Raw genomic sequence first — 13,823 nt, 5'->3', positions numbered from 1 at the left:
TGGTTCTCTGCTCTCTGAACCCTATGCACTAGCTTGGTCCAACTGGGGCGCCTGGCTTTACGCTTCTTCAGCGGTCGGCTGTCCTGCTCCTGGGGAGCGGCGGAGGCTGACGTGAGTGAGCAGGCAGAAGGAGGAGAATGAGAGAGAGGAGGAGCGAGAGGAGGAGAGTGGTGGCTAGGAGATACAGTATGATGTCTCAAGGGGACGTACTGTTCTTTAGATTTAGTGTTGTCATCCACAGCAGCTGACTCTGCTCTCTAACTGTCTTGTTGGTCGTTTCCTCTACCTTCTCCCTCTGACCTGGGATGGCTAATTTACGGACCCTATCTTGCTTAGCAACATCATCTATTTCACATGGCTCATCTCTCTTGTCTTTTCCCCTATGGCTTTCCGGGCTAAGTTTATCCCTCTTTCGCTCAATCTTCCCTCTTTCTGTGTTTTCTGCTCCCTCTCTCTTTGTACCTTGGTTCCTTCCCTGTTCCTCCTTCCCCTTCCTGTGTCTCGACTTCCTGTCCTTCACTTTCAGCCTTTCTTCTTCTTGCCCTCCTCCCACCTCCCTCCTTCACTCTTGGCTCCATCTGCCTGACCTCTGTCTCTCTTCTTCTTCTCCTTCCTGTTCCCTCTCCTGGCTTTCTTCTCCTTCCTCTTATCTAGAAGAGGAGGCCCCTGGGTTGCGTCGGAGCTGCAAGAGAAGAGCTGTGTGGGTGGGGAGGCAGTGGACCGTGGTTTAGGGTCGACCGAAGGCGGGCAGACAGCATCCGCCCTGTTCTTCTGGAAGCGGCAGGGGCTCTTTGTGTGAGCTGCGGGAGACGGCCGGCGGTCTCGCTGCGGGCTCTGTATCATTGGTAGAAGTTGACAATCTGCTGATGCTTCCAAATTTGACCTTTGAGGTCCGGGCATTAACGCAACCTTCCAGCTTGCCTTTCCCATTGGCCACTCTCTTCAGCCTCCCCAAACCGTTATGCTTGCTGTGGTTGTCTCCCTCGTTTCTGGGTTCCCCTGCGGAGGTGGCCGGGGCGGACAGGGCGGTGAGGGAGTGGGTGGTGGGGGAAATCGACTGGTCTGTTTTCAAAGAGCAGATTTTGTGTCCTGCAGTGCCTCCAGACTGAGCACTGATACTGGGAGGCTTATCTCTCAGTGGCTTTCCAGGGGAGCTGTTCGCATTTGCCTCTGTCTTCGTGGATGGTTTGATAGAAACCTGTAAGTAAAGGAAAAAACCAACAAGGTCATCTCCGTCTTTAATGGCCATAATGTCATTATTGTAGAGGTAAAAGCAGTGAAGGGCAATGAAGTTAAACAAGAGAACACAATGACTTTTGTTTGTGTGCGACTGCTGAAGGAGATCGAGGACAGAATGACTCAATGGGGGAATGAAAAGCGGGTTTATTAAGTAGAAGTACAGAGTGAGGTTATGGAAACAGGAGTAAAGTTGGCACAGAAGGAGGACAAATACAAACAGTGAAAAAACAAGAGGGGAGAGAGAGAGAGAAGCAAAGAGAGAAAGAGAGAAGAGAAGAGAGAGAGAGAGAGAGAGAGAGAGAGAGAGAGAGAGAGAGAGAGAGAGAGAGAGAGAGAGAGAGAGAGAGAGAGAGAGAGAGAGAGAGAGAGAGAGAGAAGCAGAGGGGGAGTGAAAGATAAATGGAGCAGGTAGAGAAAAGAGGGGATGTAAAAATAGAGGAGGCACAGAGATAGAGAGAGAGAGAGGCAGGGGAAACAGAGAGAGACAGCTGTGCTATTGGTAGCTATAAATTGCCACAAATAAAGATGGGAAGTCTTGACATTTTATACATGTCCTTTAATTTTGGAATGTTGATGCTTGAGTAGTGTTTTCACAGCTAAAGCAATAAGCCTCCCCTTGGGTGATTGTCATGAAGACGGATGAATACATGTCTGCCTCGGCTTTCAGTAGTTGCTGTGCTGTTGGCCTATTTATAGTTCTGTTGACTCGAATCTACTGCTTGGGTTTCAGTATTTAAACAAAATCCCGATTACTACCTCTGCTAAGAGCAGAGAAGGATTTTTTTCACTGGGTAAGACTGGTGGTGGACTACAGTTACCAAAATTCACACATAGGTGTCATTAATAATGTACAACTATGTGGTTGTGGTACCGAAAGGCACTATTAACTATCGACAGGAATACAAGCTGTGTATGTCAGACCAATTCTCCCTTTAACCCACCTCACGGTCGGTGCGGGCCCCCGGGCTGGCAGGAGCCGAGACAGGCGGAGCAGTGGCCGATAATGGTGGTCGCTGCGACCGCGAGGATGATGAAGGTGGAGAGGGTGCAGCTGATGCAGTTTGTTTGGTGTGGGGCTGGACAGCGTCCGGCGCGGAGCCCTGCTCCCTGGCGGCCTCCCCCAGCGCGGGGCTCGTGACGCCCTGCTGACCCACCTCTCCCTCCCCGCCCCCGGCCCGCGCCGCCTCGGCCCGGCCCTGCCTCTGGTAGGTCCTGAAGGTGGGCTTGCAGACGTAGCTTCCAGCATCTTGGGGGGCTTCTTGGTCCTCTTGGCTTGGAGTCCGATGCGCAACCGCACGTTTCCCTCTGGGCCGTCGGCGGGGCCCGGGTAGAGGAGGGGAGGCGGGCCTGCGTCTCCGCAGCGGCCCTCGATCAGCAGCTCCAGCACCGTCCCCTTGTCCCCTCCCGGACCAACTCTCCCAGCTCCTCGCCTCTCATCCTCCATCTCTTTACCCTCCTCCTCCCCATTCTCCACCACCTCCTTGTCTCTGCTCCTCTTCCTGTCCCTTGCCCGGTCCCTCCGGGGCTCCTCGCTGGAGGGGCCGCGGGGCGCGGGGGGTGTGGAGGGTTTGGTGGTGCTGGCCGTTGGAGGGGTCCCCCCCTTCGCTCTCTGGTCCATCAGAGAAGTCAGGGGGGAGGGGCCGGGTGCGGTGGGGTTCCCAGTGTAACGGCTTCAATGCAGCACTTAAGACTCAAAATACGGCTGAGGTGGCTAGGCTGGAGGTACACAGAGAGAGAGAGACAGAGACAGAATCAGAGAGAGAGAGACAGAGACAGAGACAGAAAGAGAGAGAGACAGAGAGAGACAGAGATCGTTATTAGTCATTTTATATTGAGGGGGAAACCCCTTCGACCATACTGCTGAGGTAAGGTGCTCTTAATCCTCTAGAGATGACCTCACCCTACAGAAACACTCCCCGTCTGTCGGACCCCAAAGTTCAGTTTCAGTTCAAGTTCCATTAAGAAAATCATGAAACAAACTCTTTTAGTGTATCAGCCATATACATAATATTCACCTAGCTATTCACAAACTATTAAACAAAAAACATAGACGGCACTTCCTCTACTGCTGAAAAATGCTTGTGATAGGCTAACAGCCAAGCCTAACATCACAGCCAATCTTTGGATAACATGCGGCCACTGTTATTTTATAACACGTTTCCGCTCTCGTTCAAATAAAGCCTTCAAGGGGCTAACACTACAATCTGGCTAGCGTGTTCTATCACTCTTTAACAGCCAATAACTCAGATGTCTCCAAAGATGATTCAACCCTGTGCTAAGTACCTATTTAACTTGAAAATGCTTTCAGGTTAGATTAACTTGACCATCATGTCACATTGTTTTTAAGAGCACAACACTGCTTCTCCTCCACTGGTTCTGGTTGTACTCCTTGAGTCGCAGACCTCTTTTCCAAATCAAATCCCCAATCAGATCCTCACAGATCCCCCATCTGATCCAGTCCCAGCCCCGCTCTCTCTTAGTCACTTCTATCATCGGCCTCTCCGTTTTCGGTAACTCCCCCAAGTGCCTCCCCTCCCCACCGTTGCCTCTGCTGTACTTTCTTTTCTCTCTGAAACTCCCCTGTTTGTCAGCATGCCACTGCATATATTATCTTAATCCTTTTCACTTCTCTCTCTCTCACTCGCTCTCTCTCTCTGTCTGTCTCTCGCCCCCCCCCCCCCCCCCCCCCCCTCAACATAATAACACATGGTAAAATAGTAAACTAAAGGGCTGTTTCCATGTTAATCAGAACCATATTTTCCTCCACCTCTTTTCCTCTTCCCCAAACTAAATCCCTCCATTCACGGCCCCCCCCTCCCTCGCTGTAGTAACACGAATCAGTAGGAAAAGGGGAGAAAAAACAAAAACGTATTTTTGGAAATTAGTGCAAATTCCTTCCTCCTCCCATAGCTTCCTCTAAGTTGAGTAAGCTCTTCATTGACCCCATTGTAAATGGGCTTTTAATGTGACATTACCGTAAGTAACACACCCTAAAATAACATTCTCTTCTGTGGCGAAAACTTTCCCCCCAGCGCACTCTCAATCACGCAACGCTAAGCCGGAATTTGAATGCAGGAGAAACAGCGTCCAGTGTCGTGCTTCCTTTATCAAACACGTTCTCGTTCTCGTTTTCTCTCTCTCTCTCTCTCTCTCTCTCTCTCTCTCTCTCTCTCTCTCTCTCTCTCTCTCTCTCTCTCTCTCTCTCTCTCTCTCTCTCTCTCTCTCTCTCTCTCTCTCTCTCTCTCTCTCTCTCTCTCTCTCTCTCTCTCTCTCTCTCTCTCTCTCTCTCTCTCTCTCTCTCTCTCTCTCTCTCTCTCTCTCTCACACCCATTTTCTAATAAAACACCCCGTCTGGCATTCTTTTTTTTCTCCCCCCCTTCTCTCTCCTGAGAGCCACTTATGAAATAGCTCATCTGTCTTTCAGCGAGCTGGACTGCCCTTTAGATGTAAAAGAGCCCCTCAGACAATGTTTTCATTTAAGAGCTCTGCGGGCCATATTTCTTACCTCCCTCCACACCCAAGCCCCCTTACTTGATTCCAAATCAACATCTGTTCCAGTTACGTTGTTATGTAACATAGTTTGGAAAAGCCCTTCAAGGCCAAATTCTTACTACAATGAACTAAATAGATATGATTACTGTAACTGTGTCCTGTTCCCGCCTGCAAGGGCAAGGATTTGGTTGGCACCCTGAGCCAGAGGATTTCTTTAAGACCGGGGTTTAGTTAAATAACGGTTTAAAGGCCATTTCATCAATCAGCAAGTGTCTTCACTCAAAGGCCAAGTTGATTGGGCACCACTGTAATGGCCTTTCACCCAGTAATGTAAATACAAACTGAGATACATTATATATATATATATATATCCCAATGGGAAAGGCAGAATGATTAACCACAACATTGGTTCTTATTACTTTCCCATATGTCCAACCACTACATCCCCATCCCACCATGACCGTATCTCCAATAACAACAACCTAACGTATTATCTTCTAAAACTTTCCAAGCAAAGATATCTGAGCTGCAATTAGGCTGTGTACATTTTAGTGGATCCTCCTAAAGAAGGTTTTAAGGTTTCACAAATCTCCTATGGAAGATACTTTCACAAACGCCGACATCATGCTATATAGGCTTATTAATGACATAGTGTAAGTGAACCCGTTATTAGAATGCCATACATGGTGTACCAGCTGCGTAGGCTGCTGAGGGGTGAAGATACTGTAGATAAGAGTACATCAGGGGGTGGTACCGCACCGGAGCAGCCCATCACTGATCTGGAGAGGACGTAAACGGGATCTTTGGCTCGATCATGACTTTGCGCACCCCTTCTTTTTTTATAAAATGAACAGATACGTGATCACAGTCGCACTAACTAACCAGACGACGAAACGCATGCACGTGTTGTTGTCATGTATGATCCGCCACGTTAACACGTCACCCCGCGGTTGGTATTACCGACGTTATAAGCAACTAACGCCCCGTCACAAGCGGGTTAAATCAGACGTTTGACTTTGGTAGTCAGTACGCGATGTGGTTGAATCTCCCCGTCCCTGGTTACTGTCCACCGCCGTCGCGTACACTCGTGCCAGCCACCGAGAAATACCCTAATAATAATAACAACCACGCACATTAAACTTCTACAGACACACATCCTCGGAATCAGAACAGTTAAAACGGTCACCCGGCTGGTCGTTTTTCCATTAAACATATGCGCTTTAGCCATGTTGATGATGACAGGCCTGCACACATGAAAACACACACACTGCCGTGACATTTTGGAATAAGGCTACGTAGGCCACTTACCCGAGAGCGCGTCCCACAACTAACCGCGTTCAGTCCGGGGCTCGGCGCGCTGCTGGTTCCCCGCTGCGCCCTACCACCGATAATTCAACGATCGTGGTGCAATAGGTGTTGCTTTGATTATATAACTATGACCGCTACGCCTCCTTAGCGACTTTCAATCTCATCAGCTCTCGTCTCAGTGTCTACTGTGCCACAACATTCGCGCGGGTGTTTTCATAATCACACAGCGGCGGAGAGGTCTCTCCGGAGGCGCGTCTCTGCAGCTAGGTGGCGGTGGTGCAGCAGTGGTGTGTTACCAACCCTCCTCTCGGGGAAAGTTAGATCGTGGCAACCCGAATTATAACTTGATAATTTTCACACGCATGTGTGCACCGGAGAGTGGATATTTTTGCACGCGTGACCCGCAGGCTGCGCTCTTTGTTTTATGGTGTAACAATGGGAAGTGATTTGTGAGTGTGCGCATCTCTGCAGCTAGGTGGCGGTGGTGCAGCAGTGGTGTTTTATTTACCCTCCTTCTCGGTGAAAGTTACATCGTGGCAAACCGAATTATAACTTGAAGATTATTTGCACACGCATATGCATCGGAGGGTGGATGTTTTGCACGCTTGACCCGCATGATGTGCTCTTTGCTTTGCGGTGTAACCTTGGAAAGTGGTGGGTTGATGTGCGGGAATGCGGAGCCATTTGTGGGTGCCCCGAGGGGGAGATGAGACGTGGAGCACAGCAGAGGATCTCATTGCAGCTTATAATAGGGAGCGACTAGGGAGGGCTATTTAGAAGGCTAATAAAATGGCGACGACTGTAGAAGTTTGGTTGTTGACATATATGTAGGAATTTAACCATGCACTGGTACTAACATACAACTTTATCATATTTAGGGAATTAGGTAATCCAAAATTGTTCCGAGAAAGGGATTTAATAACTAGTTATTATATTAATAAGAGCAGATATAAATACATATAAAATAACAATTGCTATGAACGCAATTGTTGTATTAGGCCCTAACGTTATACTATTTGTAGTATTTTGTTGTAGCAATTGGTTTAAAAAAATTAAAACGATTGAAACACAGGTACACGGATTTCTATTACGCTTATGCAATTATCTCGCAATGCATTATTTATTTATTACCCCTAAAGTTCGCCCTCAGAACTGTGAATGAGTAATGAATGGCCATGGTTACTTAGTTATTTATTATTCACTCTGTCTGTTTATTCCAAATGACAAGTGGACGTCTGGAACACCCATCTACATCGGGTCTATTACTATCAAAAGTAAAGGTCCAGTTACTCTTAAAATTAAAATAAGGTGATATGGATGTATATGAATACAATAAACTAACATTTCTACGTCGCTGTGTGTATGTTAACCCCATTGACACCTAATGCGGTATAGCCTAATAGTTATTTAGTATATATATATATATATATATATATATATATATATATATAAATATAAATATATATATATATATATATATATATATATACACACATAGATATATATATTAAATTCAGTATGATACTTACATTCAACGAACCACGTAAACGCCATTATTTTTTTGATAAATACAAGTATGCTGTCATATCATTCCATTGAACTATTTGAAAATATATCACTTTTGGTAAGTGAAAATATCTGTGTTATTCTCTTTTTAAACAAAACTGTGCTTATATCTTGAAGGCTGGCGCCCCTTGCAGCAGACCCCATGGGACCTATCTTAAAATATGAATGGGTTTCAATGGAGAGAAAGTAATTATTTTCTGGTCCTAGTCTTTATATGCCCCGGATTACACATATGTTATTTGTTGATTTAAATTATAATTTTTCATGCCAAGAGCTTGACCGTTTATTGTGCAATTGTTCAGTTAGAGGCTGTAGAGAAAACGCAATGAGAAAGACTACATGTCTCGTATGTGACGTCACGCTCCCTGCGACTGGCGTGGACAAGACCGACAATCTCCCCATCGGCATAACTGAAACTCTCCACATGCCCCGACTTATAATAGTTTTCACCTCTTTCGATGCTTTTATCCTCCCCTTGGAAAAAAGCGGTGAAATGGAGCAGAGAGATCGCCATGTCTGTACCGGAGTTCCAAGTGTGGGTGGTGACGTATATCATTCGCGTCGAGAGCAGCGAAGAGCTGTAGTTCACAAAGTGGCCTCACACAAAACCTAACATTATCAAACTTCTTCGCGATTATTATTATTTTTCTTTGCATGAAAAATTATCATTTAAATCCACAAACAACATATGTGTTTGTTGTCCACCTCCACCTCCACCATCCACCTTTACGTACCAGCTGTGACGCAACTTCCGTGTTTGCAGAGAATGATGGCGATACCCATAACGGATCGACTACATTGACCAGGACTTTAATCGTTCTGCTGCTGAACGTCATACCAGGGACATATCTCATGTAAGTATAACCGTGTCTGTCATAATCATCAATAACACACTGATCGTCCGCTGAGTGGTCGGCCATGGCCGCTGTAGTGCTGTCTTTCACGTGTTAATGTTAATGCTTCTCGGTTAAGCTGTCAGCCCCATGTGTAGCCGGCACAAGGTTACGGTGATCCTAAACTGTTAGCCATGCCTGCTTTTAATAAACAACACTGATCAATTAAGAAAATATATATAAATGATCAACACTCGTTCGATCGTTTCTCTTTCAGACCATGGCTCTGCAGAGAGTGTCCTTCAGAATCCGACAAACGGTAAGTTCAATGTCAGGTAATTTGTTTGGACAACCTCAGCTCTGGTGCATTGAATACGACTAGTTATTATTTGTGATGGGTGTTGAATATGTATAACTGGCAAGTGTTTAACTAGGTCAGATGCCCTTTTTTTAAAGGCTTCACGATGATGCCCATACCTTGTGGTTTCCAATGTGATGTAACCACCAGTGTGTATTATTCAATACTGTTGTTAACAGGTAGCGTGTGCTCGGTCCATTCATACCAGTGGGTGTCGACATCTGCAGGAGGCATTGGCCGTAGAACCAGAGAGGAACCCCGAACCCTTCTCCATCTTCAGGACCCAGGAGAGCGATCCTGTAAGCGTCAACCATGTCTCTTAGACGTAAAGACCAATGCTTTCAAATGTAGAATGTGCACTTGATCACATGACTAAGTTGAATGTGATTGTAATGGATTGTGATGGAATGATGCATCTGTAAGTGGGTATCGGTTCAGCTGACCTTGGTTTGTGTGTGTTGGCCTGTGGATCCAATGATTCTTGTTCTCTGGCAGGCTTGTCAGTTGGAGAACCATGTGGGTCAGTACTACACCCTTCCACCTGCCCACATTCAGACAGTGTTTCCTCATGGCCTACCTGCACGCTTCCAACTTCAGGTAGGGGTTATAGCATCTTTGATACTCAAGAATTGGTTCGTCTTTTGTTTTTAAGTTTTTTTAAATTTCATTTATAAAGCCTTGTAGCCCTTATAGCCCTCAAGAGTTGGTCTCAAAGGGCTTAACAAGCCAGGTATTTATGAGACCGCCTAACCCTAGCCCCAAAGGGGGGCAGCAAGGGTTTGGTATTGTTGGCTAACAGGTCAGTTTGGATTAACTGAGAGCTGAGGAACACCCCTAGGAACCATATGAGAGTGAAGAGATGGATTTTGAGTTGGGGTTGCATAGACGGTTCCACCGATGAAGATTAACTTTTAGGAAACTTCTTGACAGCAAAGTATTTTATTTTATATTACATAATGAAGATACAGGCAGCGATTTACAAAGGATATATTCATTGAGATAATGGGTGTACATGATTCTTAGAGGGGAAACTTTCACATCGTGGGCAGTAACAACAAGATCAGAGAGTTTAGGATTGGCCATGGCTGAAGTCAGCCCTGGCGGGAAAGATCAAGGAAATTTCCAATACACTATCGGGGAAGTGGACTGCAAGGCTACAGGACAGTTAAAGAAATCGACACAATGAAGAAGGCAGTAGATTGGCATGGCCCCAGTACCAGACTTTGTGGCCACAATGGTAATGAAAATGCAAACATATCTTAACTCTTAACCCTTTCAATTCGAGAGAGGAAGGGAGACATCTCTCGGTCAAAGGAGAATGTTTACAAATTCCTTTCAATTGACCCGTAATTATACAAAAAAGGTTTATATAATTTGTACATCATTTTATATTATAGTTACGATTCCTATTCCCACGACAGGCACTCTATATGAGCGCTCTCTGTCCCCTGCTGATCTTCGACCCCATTAAACGATATTTATCAAGCTCTTGTATCTGTGTGTAGATGAAGACCTTCAATGAAGGCTGCGTGATGGTGAGGCCGCCCGCCCTGGAAGTCATCTCCTACTTGAAGAGAGCCGACTACAGTAAACCCGCCCTGCGCTTCCTCTTTTGTATCCTTCAGACACAAAAACTCAGATGAGACGGTTCTAAAAGATTATTTTTTTTAGTTTTCATCAGTTCTGGTGATCTTGTTTTAGTCCTTAAACGACTGGCTAGATGGAGTGAAAGGCAGTGGAAAGACAATGTCCCTCTGTCACACGGTTCACTACTGCTCTACACAAGGATGGCTGGTGGTTCATATACCTGACGGTGAGATACATACATACATACATATACACACACACACACACACACACACACACACACACACACACACACACACACACACACACACACACACACACACACACACACACACACACACACACACACACACACACACACACACACACACACACTCATCATGTACCATTATAATAACTAGTCAGTATTTACCTTAGTAGTAGATTAAGGGAATTTATTCTAATCGATGTAGCATCCCAACACATGGCAAAGATGCTTTATTTGAGTGTCCATTCCGATATCCTCATTTCAATTAGATGATCCATTTAATAAATTGCATAAAAATAAGATCAATTAGAAACCATGAATAACTCATACAATACTAGACCTATATAGTATCCATGAGCATGAGCTTGGCATAAACTTACACAACATGTTTACTCATACAGCATACAGGTACATGCCAATATCTGACCCTCATTCATGCCTTTTCTTCCTACCTCCCATGCGCAGCCCACCTCTGGGTGAAGAACTGCAAGGAGCTGCTGCCCTCGTCGTACAACGGCTCTCGATTCGACCAGCCCCTCCAGGCCACCAACTGGCTCCGTAACTTCAGGGTCACCAACGAGCAGTTCCTCTCAAAGGTAACCACCTCACCACCAGATGGTGAGAGACTCAGTGTTGAGACTCCCTGGGGTGGTGCATTAACTCATGTTGCCCTCCAGATTCAGACCAGGCATCGCTACGTCTGGACCAAGAGGGAGTTCACAGAGGAGGGGCGGCCGTTAGGGGAGCTTGTGGATCAGGTGAGTCCTCCTAATAGGGTTGAGAAGTGGACGTATTCATACTCATATTATTCATGTATTTTAAATTGATCTCATTTGCGTCTCCCTTACAAACTACTTATAATGCTAATGATTTATTATGCTCTGAAATGGCATATTTGGGAGTAAATCAAATGCATTAAAGAGAGAAAATAAAATGTATTATTACCTTTATCCTAATTTCCTGTTTTACCAAATTTAGGGGTTCATCATGGGACATGGGAGTTTTAAGATGCTACGAGTGAGAGTTGTACTGTAAAACCACAGATAAACGTAAATACACCATAACCTAGGCTCTTCAAAATGTTGTTTTGCCGTGTCTCACTTGAGAAACACTGGAGGAGGTTGAAACACAACAATGTCTCCCCATATTGAAAAATAAGGTCACGATTAATTACTAAACGCTGACCAAAGACCATGACTACCAATCACATACTCAAGCTCCAATGTGTCATGAAATTGGAGACTGTCGATGCGATATGACATCATGATGTACAAGCCCTATATGCAAATCTTAAACGTGTTTATCGACATACGAATACTCTTGACATAATTACTCATTGCGTCAAAATAGCTCCCCTTTCACATTAATAGCACGGCGTGCGTGTTGTTTTGCAGGGCATTACCCGTGTGAAGAGCAGCAGTGACGTGGTGGGCGCAGTCATCAAGGAGCTGCGGCTGCAGAGCGGCCAGCCGGAGGGGTGCTTCAGGATGGCCGTGGCTGTAGACGGGCTCAACGCCCTCTGGGGAAGATCCACCATCAAGAAGGAGGATAAGAGCCCTGTACGGTTACTTGAGAGAGAGAGAGAGAGAGAGAGAGAGAGAGAGAGAGAGAGAGGGAGAGGGAGGCATAGGGGGTGGGCAGAGTAGTGCACTGTGGGGGTGTCCCAGTGTGGGGGGGTTTCACTCTCAGACAAAAAGGTTCTGGGTTTGATTCTCCCATATCCGTAGCCTAGTTGTAAGATGTCTTACCAACCCTTACCTGCTCCTTAACGACATGCTATATACGATTAAGTCACTAAACACTGGTAAATAGCAAATGGTGGAAAATAAGCTTTTTAGGCTCCACAGATTAGTTTATTTCCACTGGCTTTTCTGTGATATTGGATGTGTTTATCTTTGTCTCAGGTATCTATAGAGGAACTGACTTTGATGCATAACCTGAGGAAGCTGGTGAAAAATGACTGGGTGAGGAATCCAAATGACAACATGGATGTTTGTCATGATTATAATTTTTTCTATCTTTTACCTAATTTCTAATAATTTCTTTCGGTCTGCCCCGTCACAGTGTGGAGGAGCCATCATCACTGCCCTGTCCCAGACCGGGTCGCTCTACACCCCTAAGACCGCCTACCTGCCTCATGTTCTGCTGGGAGAGGTCAGTAAACCCAACAGCCCCTCACCCCCCTCCCATAAACTCTGACCCAGATGTATCATATCATTGAGTCAGTAGCTCAGATGGTAAAGCTGTGTCTGTGTTTGCTTATACTGAGTTTACATCAATGGTTTTTAAGCGAAGCACCTATGATAAATAAATAAAAACGCGATGCATGCGCTCCATCTAGGCTTCCCAGGACATTAACTTCCCATCTGCCCATGCGTTGTTGTGTTGCTCCCCAGGAGGGCTTTGACAGAATGGATCCATTTGTCCCGGTGACCGTCTCCAATTACAGTGAGAAGGAGTTTGAGAGCTGCTACCTGTACTACCAGGACCGCCAGTGGCTGCAGCACCCACAAAGTAGGCCACACTGTTGTGAATGGTTTCATCTATTTTTACATTACACGGCACATTACATGACATCGTTTTCTACCGTGCGCTCAGAGCCGGCCCTCCCTATACGCAAACTAGGCGACCGCTTAGGGCCCCCGACCGCCAGGGGGCCCCCCAAGAGTATCTATAATTATTTGTATTTTTTATCTATTTTGAATGCACAAAGCAATTTACTGAACAAGAAAGGAAACATTATAAACATACAGCTCATATTAGTTTGAGAAAGAAAATAATTTGGACTGGGTGTCTGTCCCATAGACCCCCAGGTGTACAGGGCCGGCCCTGTGTGTGCTCAACCCCTTCTTGTTGTTGTATTCACCAGGTAGGACCGAGGAGGGGAAGAAGGAACTGGTGTTCATGAGCAACAGAAATCCGTCTGCGTTGGAGAGGCTCTGTGCTTTCCTCTGAAGACACTTCCTAAATATGATCATAACGACATGCATGTGTCAGGTCCCTCCATCAATGTCGTTCTCTGTACATTTTGTTGAATGTTTTGTTATAAAATGGTATAAATAAATAATAAAAAAGGTAAACATGCATTTGTGTTTTTGAAGGCGGTTATTTGTCAGTGGCACATTACAACCAACCAACCTATAATCGAATACACTACCATATTATATTCCATGATGCAAAGCATGAAAAATAA

The 13,823-nt window shown here is 45.7% G+C and overlaps 2 protein-coding genes across 3 annotated transcripts; one reads left to right on the top strand and one right to left on the bottom strand.

The window, feature by feature from the left end:
- Positions 1–6: 6 nt before the first annotated feature.
- On the bottom strand, positions 7–6,436 carry LOC132459283 (uncharacterized). 2 transcript variants are annotated; one of them, XM_060053695.1, is made up of 4 exons: positions 6,040–6,436; positions 5,415–5,510; positions 2,181–2,955; positions 7–1,198 (listed from the first exon to the last, which is right to left on the bottom strand). In XM_060053695.1, exons 3-4 carry the CDS (start codon positions 2,855–2,857, stop codon positions 1,135–1,137), a joined length of 741 nt encoding a protein of 246 aa, XP_059909678.1. In that variant the 5' UTR covers positions 2,858–2,955; positions 5,415–5,510; positions 6,040–6,436; the 3' UTR covers positions 7–1,134. The 2 variants fall into 2 exon arrangements, with proteins under 2 accessions (XP_059909678.1, XP_059909677.1); XM_060053694.1 differs by lacking the exon at positions 5,415–5,510 and having other exon boundaries at positions 6,040–6,435.
- A 1,926-nt stretch (positions 6,437–8,362) lies between these two features.
- Positions 8,363–13,716, top strand: dap3 (death associated protein 3). Its single transcript, XM_060053692.1, has 13 exons — positions 8,363–8,459; positions 8,716–8,757; positions 8,976–9,095; positions 9,292–9,393; positions 10,302–10,410; positions 10,517–10,609; positions 11,096–11,226; positions 11,308–11,388; positions 12,025–12,189; positions 12,535–12,594; positions 12,695–12,784; positions 13,027–13,144; positions 13,500–13,716. The coding sequence occupies exons 2-13, from the start codon at positions 8,719–8,721 to the stop codon at positions 13,583–13,585; spliced, it is 1,194 nt and encodes a 397-aa protein (XP_059909675.1). The 5' UTR covers positions 8,363–8,459; positions 8,716–8,718; the 3' UTR covers positions 13,586–13,716.
- Positions 13,717–13,823: the final 107 nt, after the last annotated feature.

Source organism: Gadus macrocephalus, chromosome 6, assembly GCF_031168955.1.
Source record: "Gadus macrocephalus chromosome 6, ASM3116895v1".
Classification (NCBI taxonomy): domain Eukaryota; kingdom Metazoa; phylum Chordata; class Actinopteri; order Gadiformes; family Gadidae; genus Gadus; species Gadus macrocephalus.
Note: the sequence above shows the minus strand (reverse complement) of the source record. Positions and strands in the feature narration are given on the sequence as shown.

Excerpts from the sequence above, each read along its gene's own strand:
- dap3 (XM_060053692.1), top strand. The coding sequence starts at position 8,719 with ATGGCTCTGCAGAGAGTGTCCTTCAGAATCCGACAAACG. Across the intron at positions 8,758-8,975 it reads CCTTCAGAATCCGACAAACG|GTAGCGTGTGCTCGGTCCAT; the intron begins GTAAGTTCAATG and ends TGTTGTTAACAG. Across the intron at positions 10,411-10,516 it reads CGCCCTGCGCTTCCTCTTTT|ATGGAGTGAAAGGCAGTGGA; the intron begins GTATCCTTCAGA and ends ACGACTGGCTAG.
- LOC132459283 (XM_060053695.1), bottom strand. The coding sequence starts at position 2,857 with ATGGACCAGAGAGCGAAGGGGGGGACCCCTCCAACGGCCAGCACCACC. Across the intron at positions 1,199-2,180 it reads GGGCCCGCACCGACCGTGAG|GTTTCTATCAAACCATCCAC; the intron begins GTGGGTTAAAGG and ends CTTTACTTACAG.